Here is a 20,038-nt window from a genome sequence, read left to right as displayed (position 1 = left end):
ACAAGATGGACTGTAATGCCTTTCTCTACTATTTTCAGACACTTGACCACACTACCTCTATGGCCTTTAAGCCGTAGTAAAGCCCTCCCAGGTGGTGCTAGTGGTAAAGAACCCACCTGCCAATGCAGGAGATGTAAGAGACGCAGGTTCCATCCCTGGGTCAGGAAGATCCCCTGGAGGAGGGCATGGCAAGCCACTCCAGTATTCTTGCCTGGAGAATCGCATGGACAGAGGAGCCTGGCGGGCTATGGTCCATGGGGGTGCACAGAGTCAGACACGACTGAAGTGACTTAGCACCCACTCAAAGACTTTAGAACTTTATCTAGAAGGCAGCCACTGAAGGGCTTTTAAGCAGCAGAGCAATAAGATCAGTTTTACGTTTTTAGAAGATTACAATGACATTGTTGAGAAGGCTGAACTCAAGGCAAGCCAGACTGAAGGCAACGAACTATTGTGGTAATGCAGGGGAATAATGCTGAGGGTCTGCACTTTGCTTGTAGGAGTCACATAGAGGTGGAACAGTTGGGATCGACTGAATTTTTTCTCCAACAGGATGGAGGGATTGGGGAGAGGGCAACTTTCAGGGTCTCTCCATCTAAGTTTCTGACTTGAGCCACTTGATGAATGAGGGAAATATAGGTTAAGAAACATTGCACGAGGTCACTTTGGTGGGTAGGAAAGACAGAGATGATTTCATCCAAGGACAGCTTGAGCTTCCAGTGCCTCTGAGACAAGCCGGTGGAGACATGCAGAAAGCTTGAGATAGAGATTCAAGACATTGACTTGAACTAGATATTTCCTACTCAGGAATATTGCTCCAGGAATTTTCCCATCTCTATTGTTTTGTTGTCTGTTTGTCTGGTTTGCTGGTGTGTTTGTTTGGTTCTCTACTGGGCTTTCCCCCATCAGCATGAAAGCATGCCATTATTCCTCTCATCTGAAAAAATCCTGTCTCCCCTTCTTCCACCAGCTACTGCCCCATGCCTTTGTTCCTTTTTAGCAGAGTCTCATCCTCTCCTAGTCTCTACACATAATATTATACTATATAAAGTCACTGCACAATGTATTATACTCTAATCAAATCCCACATTGCTAAATACAATGGTCACGTCTTGATCTCACCTTACTTAGTTTCTAAGCTGCTTTGACCACGTGAATCATGCTTTATTTTTCAAAACATTTAGCTTCACTTGACCTCCATAATATAAAACTCTCTTCCTAACCCACTGGTTTCCTCGTCATTTTTTTCACTCTAATTTTTTGGGGTAAGAGTCGGACACGAATGAGCGACTAAGACAAACACACACATATACCATTTTTCTAGATTCCACATATATGTATTAATATACAGTATTTTTTTGTCTCCTTCTGACTTACTTGCAAAGCAGAAACAGACACACAGACTCTAGTATATGGGTACCAAAGAGGGGGTATGGTTGGGAGATTGGGATCAACATATATACGCTACTGTGTATAAAACAGATAACTAATGAGAACCTACTGTATAGCCCAGGGAACTCGACTCAGTGCTCTGTGGTGACCCAAATGGGAAGGAAACCCAAGGAAGAGGGGATATATGTATACATATAATTGATCCACTTTGCTGCACAGCAGAAATTAACACAATGTTGTGAAGCAACTGTACTCCAATATAAAAATCAAATTAAAAAAAAACCTTCACATGACCTGGTCCCCCGTTGACTGTCTGATCTCATCGATTTCTACCCCACCCTCGACACTTGGCTCCATCCACATTGGCCAGGCACACACCAGGCCTGCTGTGGAGCCATCACATTGGCTGTTACCTCTACCCAAAACACTCTTCCCCAGGTGCAGTGGCTGACTCCCTGTGTTCTTCAAGAATGCTCAACTTCAGCTACTAAGAATAACTCTCAGTGCCATCTTTGTAATCGCAACTCACATCCCCAGAACTCCTGATCTTTCTTTTCCTCTCTGCCTTTTCTCTGTTCCATTTCTACTACACAGTGCAATTACTTAGTCACTGTGTTGTTCTCCCCATCACTGTCACTGCCACCGTTAAAATGTAAATTCTATTTGGCAGAAAACTTGATTTTGTTCACTGACCCATCCTAGTTTGAGGTGCATAGAACTAAATGAATGAAACTATCAATACATAAGCAGGAGCTGAAGAAGACATAGTCATTGAAGAGAGATTATTGGAGAAAATGGACTAAGGGCAGAACACCTGGGTACTTCTCTTTCAAGGACTAAAAGAGGAAGACAAACCCATAAAGAGGGCTGAGAAGGAAATAATATAGTTGTTGGAAGAAAAATATAAGAGGAGAATGTCAGGGAGAAGGGGAGGGAGGTTCAGCAGGGAGGGGATATATGTACACGCATAGCTGGCGCATGCTGTTGTATAGCAGAAACTAACACAACATTGTAAAGCAATTATACTCCAATAAAGATAATAATAAATGGAAAAAAATAGTAGAGATGGGAAAAAGGAGGAGAGTGTATCAGAAGCCAAGGGAGGAAAATATTTCAAGCTCTGTGAGAAGCCAGGTAAGGCTTCTGGTCTCCTGAAGGATCACCTGGTCCTTCTTAAGCCATGGACCGTTTTCCTGCTTCGCTGGCCAGCCTATACCTTTTCTGGCCCTGTCCATCCTCCACACCCCTCTGCTCTCTCTGCACGTTCCTTGAGGAAATAGTTCTTGATGGAAATGTGGCATAAAATGGAGAGTGAGGTGACCAAGCAATACAGAATACACAGTTTTATAAGAAATTAACATTTGTGTATAGAATAACAGTCGCAAATATTCAAACAATAAAGTCTGAGGCTAAAGGAAAAAAAAATGCCTTCCTGTTGTAAACACTCCCCTCCAGTTACGAATATCTCTCCATCCATCCTCTGAAAGAAACGTATCAGCACACTGTCACAGCTTTTATGCAGTCTAAGAGGAAACTTAATGGCCCTTTTTGGCTATGACCTGTTAAAAGCTCACTCATGAAACTATCACTCAGGATAGCTTGTGTTAGGGGCAAGGGAGGATTTGCATCTACATGCGTAAATAATTGGGGATCATCACCATAGAGAAGAAGTTTTGAAGTATCCCATTTCCTTGCTAAACATTTATTAAGGTATAATCTTGGGAATGGAGAAGGCAATGGCACCCCACTCCAGTACTCTTGCCTGGAAAATCCCATGGATGGAGGAGCCTAGAAGGCTGCAGTCCATGGGGTCGCTGAGGGTCAGACACGACTGAGCGACTTCACTTTCACTTTTCACTTTCATGCATTGGAGAAGGAAATGGCAACCCACTCCAGTGTTCTTGCCTGGAGAATCCCAGGGACAGGGGAGCCTGGTGGGCTGTCGTCTATGGGGTCACACAGAGTCGGACATGACTGAAGTGACTTAGCAATAGCAATCTTGGGAAAGCTCAGAATTTCAGATTTGAAATTATTCAAGAAATGCTTAGGTAATAGAGTGTTTTCATAGGCCAACAGGCTTCTTGAAGGTAGTTTGGTGGTGGTGGTGGTGGTGGTGGTGTTACCCTGGTGAGTCCTCAGCCTTCCATAGAGATGAACTGTTGTTGTCTAAGCAAAAACCTGGATTCAATGAAATAGTCCAAGATATAAGCACCCCCCATGAGGAGGGTCAGCTCAGCTTATTCATTCAACAACAATTAGAGTGGAGCAAAGGTGTCCACTTTGCTAAGTACTGGGAATAATAAGGCATGACTTCTGTCCTAGAGGAGTTCACCCTCTACAGAAGTGGTAGAGTCTATAAAAATAAATAACTACAGTACAACATTCATGCTACTGAATTTACAGCCAGACATAGTCATCTGTAGAATTATTCTATATTCCAAACCCTGCTGTTCTTCCCATCCTGTGTTAGATCTGTAGCACCTATGTTAGTAAGCGATGTTACAAAAACCTCAGATATACCCAGAGAAGATTTAGTGAAGATGTGGGAAAGCAAGTGCTTCAGGTCAAGAATAGTGTCTCCCTGTGGCCACATAGCCAGGGACACAAGACTCTCACCATTCTCATCTCAATCTAGCCATAAATGCTCCCCATTCCAGAAAGGAATAATAGCACTGGCTCTGTCTTCAGTACAATGTATTTATCCCTCTTGCTACTCAGAAGAATTTTATTTCTTGAAAAAGAAAATCATTGTTTGGTTTTTCTTACCTTATAAAGGATAGAAGACGGCAATCCTTACCCACTATTAGCTGAAAAACAAGTAGATCTCTAGCTTCTACAGATTCAGGAATGGCTTAGAAATACTTCACAATCTATAGAAAGAATGGAAAATGAGAATACTAAAGAATTATGGGCCTTCTTTCTTGACAGTTTGAACAAAGCCAGTAATTTATCTTTAGCAACTTAGAATGTTATTTAGAAGAGGGTCTGATTTTCTAAAGAAATGTCAGTTGAGCTGTCACTCATTATCCCAATTATGATATTATCTAAGGATACAGTTATCAGAAAACACTATTTATATATGTAAATAACATATATATTTAATATAAAATTTGTTTAATGGGCCACAATTTTTTTTATTTTGACAGCACAGAAGGCTGTCAAATGAAGTTTAAACAGATGGTTTGGACAACTAATTCCTAGTTAGATCTGATGGATCTGGTAGAGGACAGGAAGGGGGAGAATGGGAGGAGTTCTCATGGTATCATGAAGTGACTGCTACCACCACACTCTTAGAGGACCATTTGGAAAATAGCTACCAATGGTAGCCACTAGGGAAAACAGTATGGTTTCTCAAAAAACTAAAAACAGTATTACCATATGACCCAGCAATTTCACTCCTGGGTACATATCAAAAACAAAAAAACACTTATTCAAGAAGGAATGCACTCCAATGTTCAGAGCAGCATTATTTATAACTGCCAAAATATGGAAGCAATGTAAGTGTCCATCAACAGATGAATGGATGAAGATGTGATATACATATGCATTGGAATACTGCTCAGTCATAAAAATAATGAAATTTTGCCATTTTCAGCAACATGCGTGGACTTAGAGGGCATTATGCTACGTTAAATAAGTCATACAGAAGTAGGAAGATTGAATGATACCACTTATACGTGTAAAATAAAAATACAACAAATTAATGAATATAACAAAAACAGAAGCAGACTCATAGAGAACAAGCATAGTTACTAGGAGGAGGGTGGAGGGGCAGTTATGGGATGAGGGAATGGAAGGTACAAACCATTAGGTGTAAGATAAATTCAGAGACATACTGTACAACATGAGAAATATGGCAATATTTAATAATACCTGTAAATGAAAGGTAACCATTAAAATTGTGTAAAATTTTTTTGAAAGAAATAGTTACCAATTCATGGTAATAACAACAATAAAGAAGATATACTGAAGAAAAGAGTGATAAAATATTGATGATGAACATAAAACACCATCTGAGCAAATGGAATGGTGTAACATGTCCTTGGATTGGGTGACTCAGTATTATATATCCTCAAAAAATCAGTATAAATTTAGTGCAATTCCAATTAGAGTCTCAACAGGGTTTTTCATTTATGTTTTGGGGGACTGATAAAATGATCATTAAATCTATATGGGAAAGCAAATAGACCCTAAAAAACACTGAAAAAAAGAATAACAGTAAGGGAACTTGTCTGATATCAGCACATATCTTAATGCTGCTATAGACTAATAGGGTGACAATATGGAAAGAGACTAATAGAACAGCAGAACAGAGAACCCAGGAATAGATGAACAAATGCAAGAGATTTTAATATATGACCAAGGTGGTGTTTCAATTCAGTGGGAAAATGGTAGAATATTTAATAAATTATGCTGAATGAATTATCAATATAGAAAAACTGAAGACAAAGCTGTATGTTACATATGTATAAAAATAAATCCAAAAGGATTAAAGACTTGGATGGAAAAAAGATAAAATAAAATGATAACATTCTTGAGGTTTCCCTGGTAGCTCAGTGGCAAAGAACCCATCTGCTAACGCAGGAGACATAGGCTTGATCCCTGACACGGGAAAATCCCACATGCTGTTGAGCAACTAAGCGCATGCGCCGCCACTATTGCGCCTGTGCTCCAGAGCCCGCGAGCTGCAACTAGTGAGCACACGCGCCGTAACTACTGAAGCCCGCACGCCGAGAGCCCGTGCTCTGCAACAGGAGAAGCCACAGCAGTGAAACCTGCACACTGCAACTAGGGAGCAGCCCCTGCGCACTGCAACCAGGGAGCAGCCCCTGCGCGCTGCAACTACAGAAAAGCTTACGCAGCACCAAAGACCCAGCACAGCCAAAAATAATTTTTTTTTAATGACAACATTCTTAGAGGAAAACCTATAAACAAGCTATAATCCCTCAGAATAGGAAAAAATTCTTAACCAAGACAGGAAACCCAAAAGCCATTGAAAAAGACACAGTAATTATATAAAATTTAAGATGTCTAAAATTATAAAAAGCTATCATAAACAATTGGAAAATATAAATATGAGGATAAAATGCAGTGCAGATGACAAACATCTATACAGAGCTCTTTTACACATGAGTAGGGCTTCCCTTGTGGCTCATTCCCCCACTGCCAATGCAGGAGACACAGGTTTGCTCCCTGGGTCAGGAAGATCCCCTGGAGAAGGGAATGGCCACACACTCCAATATTCTTGCCTGGGAAATCCCATGGACAGGGGAACCTGGGGGGCTACGGTCCATGGGGTTGCAAGAGTTGGAGATAACTTTAGCAACTAAACCAACCAACCAAAAAAAGATAAACAGCCCAACAATAATATGAGCTAAAGACAAGATTAACCAATTCAGAGGCATGTCCAATCCAATTTCAACCTATAAATCAATGTTCAAACATACTTGCAGTAAGGAAGGCAAATTAAATTTTGCCATCAAAGGCAAAAACCAAAAGGTGATGCACTTTCAGGGTATTGTTGGCAGAGAAGAGATAGTGCTCTTGACCATTGCTTGTGAAAATATCAACAATAACAATCTTAGTAAGCAATCTGACAAAACTGATGATAACTAAAATCTTTTTAAAACTTTAAAATTATGTAATACATGAAATTTAAAAACTGTAAGTGAAAAAAGTACACATATAAAATGAAAAAATAACCAATGAAAATATGCCAATAACTATGACATCTTTATTTCACTCTCGCATTTCAATGAATTCAGCTGTAAGTCTAGACTCAAATTTCCTGTTTCAAAAAAACTTTGCAAATATTATTCTAGTTTTGCTGTTTAAAATGTCAGATGAGCTGAGCCCTGAAGAACTGATGGTTTCAAATAATGGTGGTGGTGAAGACTCTTGAGAGTCCCTTGGACTACAAGGAGATTAATCAATCCTAAAGGAAACCAACCATGAATATTTACTGGAAGGCCTGATGCTGAAGCTCCAATACTTTGGCCACCTGATGTGAACAGCTGACTCATTGGAAAATACCATGATGCTGGGAAAGACTGAGGGCAGGAGGAACAGGGGACGACAGAGGATGAGATTGTTGGATGGCATCACTAACTCAGTGGACATGAGTTAGTGAATTTAAGCAAACTCTGGGAGATAGTGAAGGACAGGGAAGCCTGGCATGCTGCAGTCCATGGGATTGAAAAGAATTGGAACACAACTTAGTGACTGAACAAGTACTGCTATTTAAAATGTCAGATGTGAATCTAATTTCATTCCTCTATAGATGGTCTGCTGCTTTCTTTCTGGAATTGATTCCTTGCTCCTAAATTTCACTTTACTGTATCATGTTGATATTTTCCCTTTTCTCTCTCATGTTGGTACACAATAAGACCATTTAACCTTTAATCGTGGCAAAATTTCAATTAGCAATTCCTCAAATGTTTAACTTGATTTTTTTTCATTCAGAAGCCCTACTAATCAGATGTTGGCGATGATTCTATTTTTCATGTCCTTTAACATTTTTTTTCATTTTTACAATTATTTGTTCCCTTCTCAATGCCTCTGGGAATGTTTCAAAATCCAGTCCATCTCATCAATTCACACATTGATTGCATTCATGCAACCTATGAGTTAAGTTTTTTCCATTATATCTTATTGGTTCTTTTTTATAACTTCTTGCCCCTGTCTAATATTTCCAGTGCCCTCCCATATGCCATTGAGAATATTTATTATGGTTGTTGTGAGCTCTTGTTTCTTTAGCTCATTACTTCTGTTCCCTCTGGAAGTAGTTGCTCAGTTTGTGATCTCTCCTTTACATCAGTGTTGCTCAAAGGTCTAGTTTTTTCTGTTCCTTTTGGAGCATTAGCTATAGTTTTTATATTAAGTTCTGAGTTCCATCTATATCCCAGTTGCTTTCGAGGCTTTGAGTCCAAAATTAGACTCAAAGGAAGAAAACCACAATTGCTTTAAGTTCCCTATCCTGACTCTGCTTCGGCATAAATGAGACATAATGTCCTCAAGAATTAGCCTGGTCTTAGTTTTTTCATTTTCAGTAGTGCTAGACTAGGTCATAGACCTACCAACTATTTTCCATTTGTTTATGGAAAGAGTTACAGCGTTCCAGGTATAGGAGAGATAGCAAGGACTCAGAATGGCAAATCACTATGGAAAATGCCATTATTTCCAAAATTTCTTGGAACCTTAATCCTCTGTGATTATTACTGTAAATCTTATTTTCCTCCCTCTCCTTCATGGACTTGCATAATTTTTTAATTTCAAAAATATTAAAATTTACTTTTGAGGATTTCTTAACTGAACTGACCCTGAAGATAACTCGAGAGCTCCCTTGGGTTTTATTAAACCAGTTTGACTATAGCTGATCTAAAAATATAACAGAAATTGGCGTGTCCTGTGGAATTATTTCTGTTTTGCCTCCCTGTTCTTAATATATCAATATTTGTATCTTACCAGACATCTATACAGATGTCTAGCCTTTTCTTTTGATCTGACATTTACTTATTCAACAACTGTTTGTTGAACACTTGCATATTATTGTTCTAGTTGTCAGGTGCCCAAAAAGAAAGACACAGTCCCTGCCTTCACAGAGCATTAGAGTCTAACAAAGAATCCAGATTGAATGCGGGTTCTGTTATAGCAGGGATTTCTTCCTATGTTGTTTTCCAGTATATCTCAGGTACCCAGGTCAGTGTAAATATTGACTGCATATTAAATGAGTAAACTATTGACCCTTATGACAAGTGGGTTGAGTGTTATGGTGGGAAAGTGCAAGTGTCATGGAGTATATAAACAAGAGGCCTTACCTGCTCTGGGGGGATCATACAGAATTAGTTCTCCAACTGTTGGAGCCCTCCCTTTAGGGTGTTTTATGCAGGCTTAGCTAAACAAGCAGCATCCAGTTCCTATTCAGGCTGCCCGGCCATTATATACATGGAGGCCTGAGCCACCTTGGATTTTTCAGTATTAATTTCAGTAAATGACAAGTTAGACGAACTGCTTAATAATATCACGTGTTTACAGAAACAACAGAAAAATCAGTTTAACAATGCCTATTTGCGTTTCTTGCTTCTTGCCTGCCCGTGCCTACACCCCATTTTCTTTTCTAACTTGCAGATGAAGGAGCTTCCATGCATCCTTGTGATGATACATACTGTGGACCTTTCCCAGAATCTGAGCCGGAAGTGAAAGCTGTAGCTAACTTCCTCCGAAAACACAGGAAGCACATCACAGCTTACCTATCTTTTCACGCATATGCTCAGATGTTGCTGTATCCATATTCTTACAAGTATGCAACAATCCCCAATTTTAGCTGTGTGGTAAGTACTTGAAGCTGGATATGTGTGTTGGGCTTCATGCTTTTCTAATGCTAAGATGGTCCTATGTAATGATGCAACAAGCATTGTGTATATATATATACACACACTATACTATATATACTATACTATACTATATATATATACTATATAGTTATATAGTATAACGTATAGTATAGTTATATAGTATATGTATAACTATAGTTATACATATATATAGTTATATAGATATAGTACATATATAGTATATATATATATATACAGTAACTATTATATATATATACTATATACTATACTATATATATAACTATATAGTATATATAGCCACATATATATAACATATACATTAAGAAAGATCTTAATCATATACAGTAACTATTATTATCCTCATTTTACAGATGAGGAAACTGAAACCTAAACATACTAAATAATTAAAATAAGAACACACCGCTACTCATTGTCATACCCAGGATTCACTCCAAATCTAGCTCCAATGTTGTTGCTTTTAACCACTGTGCTACACTGCTTCTCAAATGCTATCATTTGAAACTATTTACTTTCTTACCACATGTTATTTAGAAAATGTCAGGATAGATTTGATTGTTTTACAGCTTCGGTCGCATATGCAGGAGTGTAATTAACTTTATTGAGTAAATAATTGTTCATAAATTATGGTCTGACTCTCATTAATTAAAAGCAAGTTTTAATTTATAAGTGCTATTCGCTTAATGCTACTAAGTCTCTGGGCATGTATCTGACAAGTTGGTGCTTAGAATGAACAGCTTTTCAAGCGTGAGATTACTTGAAAGTGAAAGAGCAGAGTTCCTTCCTCTCCTCATCTCAGAAACCCAACAAGCTATCCACTACAGGAATTAATTCCTTGTAAATGAGTCTGGTTCCGAGCCTATAGTATCTAGAGGCCAATGAAGTTCAAAGCCAGGCCAAGCTAATAGATAGTGTTACAAGTAAGGAACAAGGAGGGAGAAGGGATTGGGAGGGGGCATAGGCAGGCTTTGGGTTGCTGTTGATGTTCTGTTCTTTGTCTGGATGCTGGTTACTGGATGAGTGTGTGCAACTTGTGATCCTTCATCAAGCTATAAATTTAATTTGTATACACTTCTGTAAGTATGTTACACTTAAAAGTTTTTTTCATAAAAGCATCCCCTTTCTTCCTATACCTCAATCTCCAAATCCTGCATCTGTTGCTTGGGGTTGCAGGAATCCCTGATCTAGATATCCAGGACCTAGGAGGAATGAGGAACATGAGGTGGTCAGAAGGTGGTCTGGGGAAGGCTTGTTTCCTATCCAAAAGAGGAACTCTGTTCTTAGCATTTTGTGCAAGAATTCTGAGCAAATTCTCTCTCTTGAGAAATACTGTAAAGGTGGGAGTGATGCTAGATGGTGCTATTCTTCAGCTCCTCAGTGGATCAAAGACACTTTTCATTTTCGGTGTTAGTGACCTGGCAGCCTAACACCTTGTACTGCAATATTTCTATAGGCAATTGTTCATCCCTTTCTAAATTGGGCACAGCGTCTGTTTGTATCCTCACGACTGATTATATAGAATATGCAATGTATTCAAACTATCACATGAGGATGGTCTCCGTATTTTGAATTTATTTTCCCACCAGCAGTTAAATTACTTTCTTTTTGTCTTGGATTAGAGGATATGGTATGAAAATTGGATCGGTGGTTCACAGCCAGTGATGAACTCTCCTCCCAAGGGACACTGGACAATGTTAGGGACATTTTTTGATTGCCACCACAGGGGTGGAAGATGTTACTGGCATCTAGTGGGTAGAGGCCAAGGATGCTATGAAATATCCTACATTACACAGGACAGTCTTCCACAGCAAAGAGCAATTCAGTCCAAACTGTCAGCAGCAACCCTATTGAGAAATCCTGTTCGTGGGTTGCAGATAAGCTAAATCGCTAAAACCAAGATTACAGTTCTCAGAAACTAGATAGTCTGTGAATGTTAACCAGAAACCATTCAATTCTGTTCAACTTGTTCAAAAGCATTCCATCAATATGTAGGAGTCTGTGGTTCTGCTAACGTATTTAGGTCATGAAGATATTTTTTTTTGTTAACTTTTAAAAAATGATTATTATTTTTGGCCATGCTATGCCACAGCATGTGGCACATGAGATCTTAGTTCCTTAACCGGGGTTGGAACCTGTACCCTCTGCACTGGGAGCATGGAGTCTTAACCACCAGATTGCCAGAGAAGTCCCCAAACTTGCTTTAAATATAAAAATATTTAAAGAACAAATATACTCCTTACTTAGCTGAGATCCAATAAAGGAGGCCTGGGTCCTTCTGAACAACTGGGGGGAAAAAAGCAATGGAGAAAGGAAGAATCACTTAAACTCATCTAAATAGATGCCACCCTGGAAAATAATTCTTAGAAAATTTGATGAAGTTTCTACTCTGTGGAAGGAATATGCCTAAACCTCTTATCAACATACACCCCAGTCGCAGAAGTCCAGTGATCACAAAAGGCTAAAACTATGTTTTGTGAAAACAGGCAGAGTGGTTATCTTTTTTTTTTTTTTCTCAATAGTTTTTTTCCCCCCTTGGGTTTAGTCATCTGAAATAATAAGGGAAAAAGGTCTGCTCATATCAGAATGCAGTAATCTTCTAAATGTAGAAATATCTGCCCTTGCCATGGACTATTGCTGAGGCCATTGGAGAAAATGCTAAGTCTTTGCACATTCTCCATAAAGATACCTCATTATGGTGTTTACATTCCTATTCTGTTGGCTCCCACGCACAGAATGTCATCATCAGGAGATCAATAATAAATGTTTGTCAGGTCCTACTGCCTGGTCCCTAAATAGCCCTGTGTAGCGTTTGCTGCAAATGCTGCTCTCTGCATCCCAGAGGTAAGCGAGAACAGCAGGCTGAAGCCGGGCCCAACATACAACACCGCGTTGCCCAGAGTGCTTCAGTGTGCTGCATTCAATTATTCACAGGCAAGTGGAAATGGGAGAGTCATATACCAGTCTCAGCATACTTCTTTTCCCCTCACTGGTCACTCAATATGTCTCTAACTCCTTGTTGAAACTAGTCCTTTCACACCATTTGAAAATGTTTTCACAGGGTAGTCTTTATCATTTGAGTTCATCTTAGGCTATTCACCTTTAGGTATTTTGATGGCATTTATTTTTCCTGCTTTTTGGCATAGGTAGGAAGTTCCACCTTAGAATTTCTACATCTTAGCCACACCTGGCTGAGCTCTGCCAGAGGAGTGTGTAACCTTAGAAGTCAGGAAGCATTCTGAAAGTGTTTCCATTCCCACGAAGGATAAACACACAGAACAAGAGGAGTCACTGAATTAAAGGGTTTGGGAACTGATTCAAATGGGTTTTAACTACCTTGAACCTAGCCACTGAAGTATGTACTTAAGGACTGATAAGATTATCTTGATGCTCTTGCAGATCTATGCTTATTCAACATACATGCAAGAAATAGTGATTAAGGGGACTTCCCTCATGGCCCAGCGGCAAAGACTCCATGCTTTCCCTGCAGGGGGCGCAGGTTCCATCCCTGGTCAGGGAACTAAGATCTCTCATGCTGTGTGGCTAAAAAAAAAAATTTTAATTAAAATAATCTATTTTTTTTTAATTTCTCTTAAAAACAGTGATTAAGCATCTGTTATATACAACCATGTTGCTAAATGGTGTGTATGTAGCTATGAGTAAGACTGACATGAGCTCTGCCCTGTCGAGCATTTTGTAATTTATAGAAATGCTGTCTCTGAACTAGTTCGAAATAAAGAGGACAGAACACTAAATCAGTCTCGGAAGATGTCTTTATTTCAACCCAACCATTCTGTGCAGTGTAACCCCAGTCTGACCACTGAACCTTGATGAGCCTTCCTTTCCTTGTCTATATATGGAAATATTACTGATCACTGGCTCACTGTAGAAATTAAGGGAAATAGTGTGCTCTAAAACATATTGCAAAATGCAATATGCAACAAAGAATAACAATATTACTATTAAATACAGCTATTCATCAGTGTGCCCAGAGTTCTCTAAATTGAGTACTGATAATGCTCAGACAACATGTCGGTGTTTCTAAAGGTTTCAATGCAGTGATGTATGTGATATAATTTCTCCATTTAAATTAATAGGAATCTGCAGCTTATAAGGCTGTGAATGCACTTCGGTCAGTTCATGGGGTACAGTACCGATACGGGCCTGCCTCCAGCACATTGTGTAAGTTTCCTTTGGATGCTGTGTTGGAATCATCTCTTGAACCAATATCCTGTGTAATGACTTCCCTTTAAAAAAAAGAGAGAGAGAAAATACGTTCCCCACTCCCCAAAATGAAATTTTTGACTACCAAATTAGCCAAGGAAGACAGAAGTTTATGTCTGACTAGTTTTACGCTGCTTGATAGAAATGACTGTCCCAATTCAAATAAATCCTACACAGAGAATATGCTAAGCACATAATAAAGACTACAGAGTTGAACTGAGATCTCATGACAGTACAAAGTACCCAAATGGGCTCCTTAAGCAGGTGTAACTCCTGTGAAATGGTAATGGGCCTTGAGAAGAAAATGAAGTAATGTTTCAGCTCTGAAAGAGCTTCCTTTTTATCCCTTTCCTTCACCATTCTTGTTATGACATTCTGTTTCTTACATAACACTGTCAACTGAATTTCTTCTTGAACGGTAATTAAAATATCTCCTATTTCATGTGAAATAAAGAGTAACAAGTTCTTTCCAGTGTATGGACATAACTTGGACGTATATAGAACCAGGAGACATGGATTCTAGTCTTAATTCTGCCACTAGTTAGATGGAATCCTGACAAAGACGATAATCCTGGGCTTCAGTTTGCACGACTGATGCATGAGGAATGGGACTAGGTCCTTTCCCATAGTCTTTCAAACTCTGCAATTCATTAACAGACTTCTCTGGTGACCCAGTGGTTAAAAATCTGCCTGCCGATGCCAGGGACACAGGTTTAATCCAGGAAGATCCCAAATGCCTTGGGGCAACTCGGCCAAGTGTCCCAACCACTGAAGCCTGAGCACCTAGTGCCTGGGAGCCACGAGAGATGCCACCACAATGAGAGGTCCACACACCACAGGAGAAGACCCCACTCTCCACAACTAGAGAGCCCATGTACAACAACAAAGACCCAGTGCAGCCGAAAATAAATTTAAAAGTAAAATTCATTGACTACATGATTTAGAAAATCTAGTGAGAAACCATATATTCCTGAATATCTAGTGTCATTCTAGAAGCTCACCATGATCATATAGTGGATCATATAATGTACATTATATGTGGGTGTACAGACATTGACATTCAATTATACTTTTCAATGAGCTAGCAGATTTCTCAATTTCTTTAATTTATCCATTATAACCAATTTATCCATTTCTAACCAATCACTTCTTCAGCCTTCAGAAGAAATGCTTGGCTTGTTAATTAACATTGTTTATAAGTTTATCCTGGTAATGGTGATATCTTAAGTATCAGAAATAATTTTAAGTTAATGATCATTGGTCTATCGCTGACCTTTCTATAACTGTCTTTTAAAAGAGCCACTTTGAAAGGGGAAATATAGTATTTTTAAAAATCACATTACCAGTTAATGCCAATACAATATATATTAACAATCTAAAAACATTAATTTTTAAAAAGCCTTACTCACAGTTCACCTTTCAGCTTGGTATTAAGACAGTCATAGTGTTATATTTACTGAGAGCAACCTGTTACCATAGAAATGAGGCTGTCATATCGCCATGATGTAAGGGTTGGCAAATATTGTCTCTGACTTCGGCTACTATGGCTACTATTTGCAGTTCCAGTGACTGACTCTAACCCAGAGGGACAAGGAAGCCGCAGCCTATCTTCTGGCCCCAACTGAAGCAAAGGGGTCCTTGGAAACAGCAGAGTCATTTGATTGTCATCGTCATGTAATTCTGTCTAACTTGTCCTAGCAAAAATGGCATCAAAAAGTGGTATCATTTGAGAGGCAAAATTTTAAAATAATGGTGTTATGTTAGGCTGGATCATATAAACTTCAGGAAGAAGTATATAAAGATTCTTCTATGAAAAATTATTCATTTATGAGTTAATTACTAAAAGCATGTTATGCTAAAAACTGCATACTAGGCACTTTGGGGTTAAAGGTACTAAACAGTAACACCAAATGCATCCTGATTGCTTTAATTTTCAAAACAACTCTATGCAGGAGGTACTATGATCCCTTTTTCAAAAGGAAGACTGAGGCACAGAGAATCCCAGAAGGTGCTGGGATTGGACACAGTACAAGCCCACAGTGTGGGCTTTCAGTTCTGTGCCGGAAAGCTGGAGTGTGTAAGGTCACAGAAGCCAGAAGGAGAGAGTTGCCAGAATGGACTATCAGCTAGGTTAAATGCTGCTGAGAGACTAAAAGTGTGATCTGAGCAAGGAAAAAACAAAAAAGGAGATTAGGCCCCGCTGTCAGAGGTGACCTTCAAGAACAAAGGCTTCATAGTCTGGTAGAGGCAAGAAGCAGATTGAAAGTGGTTGAGGATGTAGAAGCAACATATATAGATTATCTTTTGAGAGCTAAACAAAAGAAAGAAGAAAAAGAAGATAATATATAATAGGGATCTTGAGAAGGAAGTGCTCTAAGGAAGTAGGGCTGGGACAGTTTGGTCAATGAGGATGCAAGAGAAGGGGTGGTCTATTAGCAAAACAAGGTCCTGGAGAAGGGACCCTCTCACTACCAGAGAAGGCAACAAAAAATAGTATCAGACAATGTCACGTGTAAAAGACAGCAGCATTTCTTCCTGAGCTAGGATAAAGGTGAAGAGTGGGATGGAAGCAGAGGAGGTGCTGAGTTAACTACCGATGATGAGAGTGGAAACAGAGATAAAGTAAGGGGCGGGGCCAGAAGAGAATGACGAAGGGTCTGTAAGTGAAGGTCTAGAAAAAGGCACCTATAATACCATTGGTAATGGAGAAAAACCTCAGAATGAATGAATTTACAACAACAGATTTTCTCCATCTCCCTATTGAGATCGAAAATGGAAAAACTGGACTTCGGAATTGAGAATTAGTAAATCAAAAGCAGAAAAGGGCTAGAAAAGAAGGGTCTAGTGAGAAATTTAGTGGTGTAATTCATAGTCAGCTAGAGAGTTCAATGAAATTCTAAGAAGCCTGTGGGCAGTCTTAGAAACTGCAGTAAGTAAAGGCAAAGAACAAGTTCATCAGGAGTGAAAAACAGGGGATATAGAAGAAATGAGGTTTTCTGAGATCAGAATTTCAATATTCTAGAGCGGAATGCCTGCCGAGCCTCAATTCTAGACCTTGGAAGAGAAGAAAAAAGCCTACAATATGGGTATGTTTCTTGGTGAATGAAGTGAGGGTGGAGAGAAATGATATTGAAGTTGAAGCTGAGAAATTGAGGTCATTGTACTGGAAAAGCATTGCTGCATAGACTAGATCCTCCAAGAGCAAAGTTTTCATAAATGTCAGAGGCAAGAACCAGACCGAAAGTGGCTAGGATGATTTATGATGATAGCAGGTATGATTTATAAGTTCCGTGAGCTCAATGTTAAGGAACTCTGGTTAAATTGCTCCTGTTGAAAGGGTATTTAAGTGGAAAGATTTAGTATAGCTTAGTAAGCAAGTACTATATATACATTTTGAAAATTACATGCTCTAGTGAAGTTGACATTTTTTTTTTTAACTTTTAGATGTGAGTTCTGGTAGCTCAATGGATTGGGCCTACAAAAATGGAATACCCTACACGTTTGCTTTTGAACTACGTGACACTGGGCATTTTGGCTTTTTACTCCCAGAGACACTCATCAAACCCACCTGTACAGAGACCATGCTGGCTGTGAAGAATATCACAATGCACCTACTAAAGAAGTGCCCCTGAGCCACCCCAAGGGGCAGGTCAACCACCAGAAAGAGCCGATTCTGTGCAAGATTCATGTGAAAGTGGGTGGATATTGTTACAGAGAAGGGCAACTGCTGAGAGGGAACCTAACTGTGGACTTTAAAATCTTCTCATGCAATCCCATTCTCTGTGGCAATTTAAAAAAATGGTTAAAATATATATATATAGCCTACTTTGTTGTAAGAGAAGACATCCATTTTCTATCCATTTACAGTCTTATTTGTTTAAGTGGGGAGGGGATGTTTTCTGATTTGTCTCAAGAAATGTACAAATTGGGGATTCTACTTCAATAAATCTCATGTTCTCAATTAAAATCTAGGCTACTAATCATGTTTTATCACTTGGTGCTCATGTAAAATGAAAATTTTAGAATGGAAAGAAATATATTTCTTAATATCATAAATATACAGGCTAATAAGACCTCAGATTATTCATATCACCTGCTGGCATTAGTGCACCAAACACCTATAAAGATGTAGCAAGGAAGGGCAGTTATGTTCAGACTTTAAGAATTCCACTTAAAAAAAAATAGAGTAAACATTAATTGAGGAGCCACACAGTGTTAAGAGCTTTACACTTACTAGCAATCTCACCAATTCCTCAAATACTATTGGGTTTCCCTGGTGGCTCAGAATCTGCAGTCCCAGCTCCTGCAATGCAGAAGACCTGGGTTTGATCCCTGGGTCAGGAATATCCCCTGGAGAAGGGAATGGCTACCCATTCTAGTACTCTTGCCTGGAGAATTTCATGGACGAGGAGCCCAGCAGGCTACAGTCCATGGGGTCACAAAGAGACAGACAGAGTGAGTGACCTTTCACTTTCAGACACGACTGTCATTCCCATTTTTCAATTGAGGAAATTGTGGTTTAAAAGGATGATATCAAGCAGGGGGTGGGATAGGGTAGATTGGGTAATTGGGATTGGCATATATACCCTGCTGCTGCTGCTGCTAAGTCACTTCAGTCGTATCCAACTCTGTGTGACCCCATAGACAGCAGCCCACCAGGCTCCCTTGTCTCTGGGATTCTCCAGGCAAAAACACTGGAGTGGGTTGCCATTTCCATCTCCAATATATACCCTACTATGTATAAAATAGGTAACTAATAGCATTGATGACTGTATAGCACAGGGAACTCTACTCAGTGCTGTGTTGACCTAAATAGGAAGGAAATCCAAAAAAGAGGAGATATTAATATATGTATATGTGTGGCTGATTCACTTTGCTGCACAGCAGAAACTAACGCAACTTCGGAAAGCAACCGTTACAAAAAAGTTTTTTAATGTTTTTTAAAAAGGTGATATAGATTCCCATTTCTAAGAATATGATAGGATAAGTATCTGTACTGGTGGAAATAACTCAAGCTTCTAGACAATACGTAATTTTTAAAAATCATATTTAAAACATCAGATCAAGAAGTACAGAAACCTCAGGGCAGGGCTTGAGTGAAGACAGGATCCTAGAAAGGTAAGGGGTCCACTGAGAATATCTGTCAGATCAGCTGAGTGCAGACTCTGATTTCCACAGTGTTTCAGAGAGTGGTCACAGAGAACAAAGCCCAGCGTGAGTCCAGGGTGGGAAATCTAATAGCAGATTCTCCTCTGACCAAAATTCTGGAATTCCAAAGTGCTAATCCTTCAGTGTAAATAAATGCCCAAACTACCACCAATGGACCCCAAGGCAAATTAACTATTTCAGATTCTGACAAAAGTAGAGAGGGGACAGACTGCCACTGAGCCCTCACCCAGGTTTGCAACCCCAATTCAGACTACCTAGATGGTCTGATAGGCCTCTAGCCAAGAGTTCAGTTCTGACTAATCCCAGACTGGTTATACATTCCAAATATGTGATAGAAGCAAATCCTCCCAGAGGATTTAGCTGACCAAAACACATCATGAACACCAAGATAAAGAGCTGAGCCTTAAAAGTTCCAGAGAGAAAAAGAAGTGATGGCAAAGAAACAAGGACCAGAGTGTCAGGAAACATCTCAACAGCACCACAGATGCTGGATGATAGAAAAATGTCTTTAGACTTTTGAAGGAAAAATCTATTCTAAAAATCTATAACACACCTTCCCTGACTGTCCAGTGGTTAAGACTGTGCTTCCACTGTAGGGGGTTGCAGATTCGATCCCTGGTTGGAGAACTAAGATCCCACATGCCGAGCAGAAAAAAAAAATCTATACCCAGCAAAACAATCAATGAAATGTGAGGGTAAAATATAGACATTTTCATATAACTGAAGTCCTAGTTATCTTTCTCTGAAAACTCCTGAAGGATATGCTCTACCAAAGTAAGGGTCTAAATGAAGATAAAAATGTAAAATCCTAGAAAATAGGAAATTCAACATAGGAGGAAAGAATGAAAAAAAATCTCTACAGTTGTGTGATTTGAACGTCCATG

At 39.3% G+C, this 20,038-nt stretch overlaps 1 protein-coding gene and 1 long non-coding RNA gene across 5 annotated transcripts in view; one reads left to right on the top strand and one right to left on the bottom strand.

The window, feature by feature from the left end:
• The window catches only part of LOC139186908 (uncharacterized), a 314,423-nt gene extending 298,988 nt beyond the window's left edge, over positions 1 to 15,435 (bottom strand). For 3 of the 4 annotated variants that reach the window (XR_011570594.1, XR_011570591.1, XR_011570593.1), the window contains exons 1-2: positions 15,395 to 15,430; positions 4,159 to 4,262 (exon numbers count right to left, since the gene is read on the bottom strand). This is a non-coding gene — a long non-coding RNA (uncharacterized lncRNA). Of the gene's footprint in view, positions 1 to 4,158; positions 4,263 to 15,394 lie in introns of all 4 variants that reach the window. The other variant, XR_011570592.1, reaches the window with a different exon arrangement.
• CPA6 (carboxypeptidase A6) overlaps positions 1 to 17,971 on the top strand; it is a 297,362-nt gene extending 279,391 nt beyond the window's left edge. Inside the window, exons 9-11 of the mRNA XM_070802635.1 lie at positions 9,520 to 9,722; positions 13,859 to 13,943; positions 17,430 to 17,971. Of these exons, the coding sequence (XP_070658736.1) occupies positions 9,520 to 9,722; positions 13,859 to 13,943; positions 17,430 to 17,617 (476 nt within the window). The 3' untranslated portion in view covers positions 17,618 to 17,971. The remainder of the gene's footprint in view (positions 1 to 9,519; positions 9,723 to 13,858; positions 13,944 to 17,429) is intronic.
• The last annotated feature ends 2,067 nt before the right edge of the window (positions 17,972 to 20,038 follow it).

The sequence above is a fragment of the Bos indicus genome, chromosome 14 (genome assembly GCF_029378745.1).
Source record: "Bos indicus isolate NIAB-ARS_2022 breed Sahiwal x Tharparkar chromosome 14, NIAB-ARS_B.indTharparkar_mat_pri_1.0, whole genome shotgun sequence".
Classification (NCBI taxonomy): domain Eukaryota; kingdom Metazoa; phylum Chordata; class Mammalia; order Artiodactyla; family Bovidae; genus Bos; species Bos indicus.
Note: the sequence above shows the minus strand (reverse complement) of the source record. Positions and strands in the feature narration are given on the sequence as shown.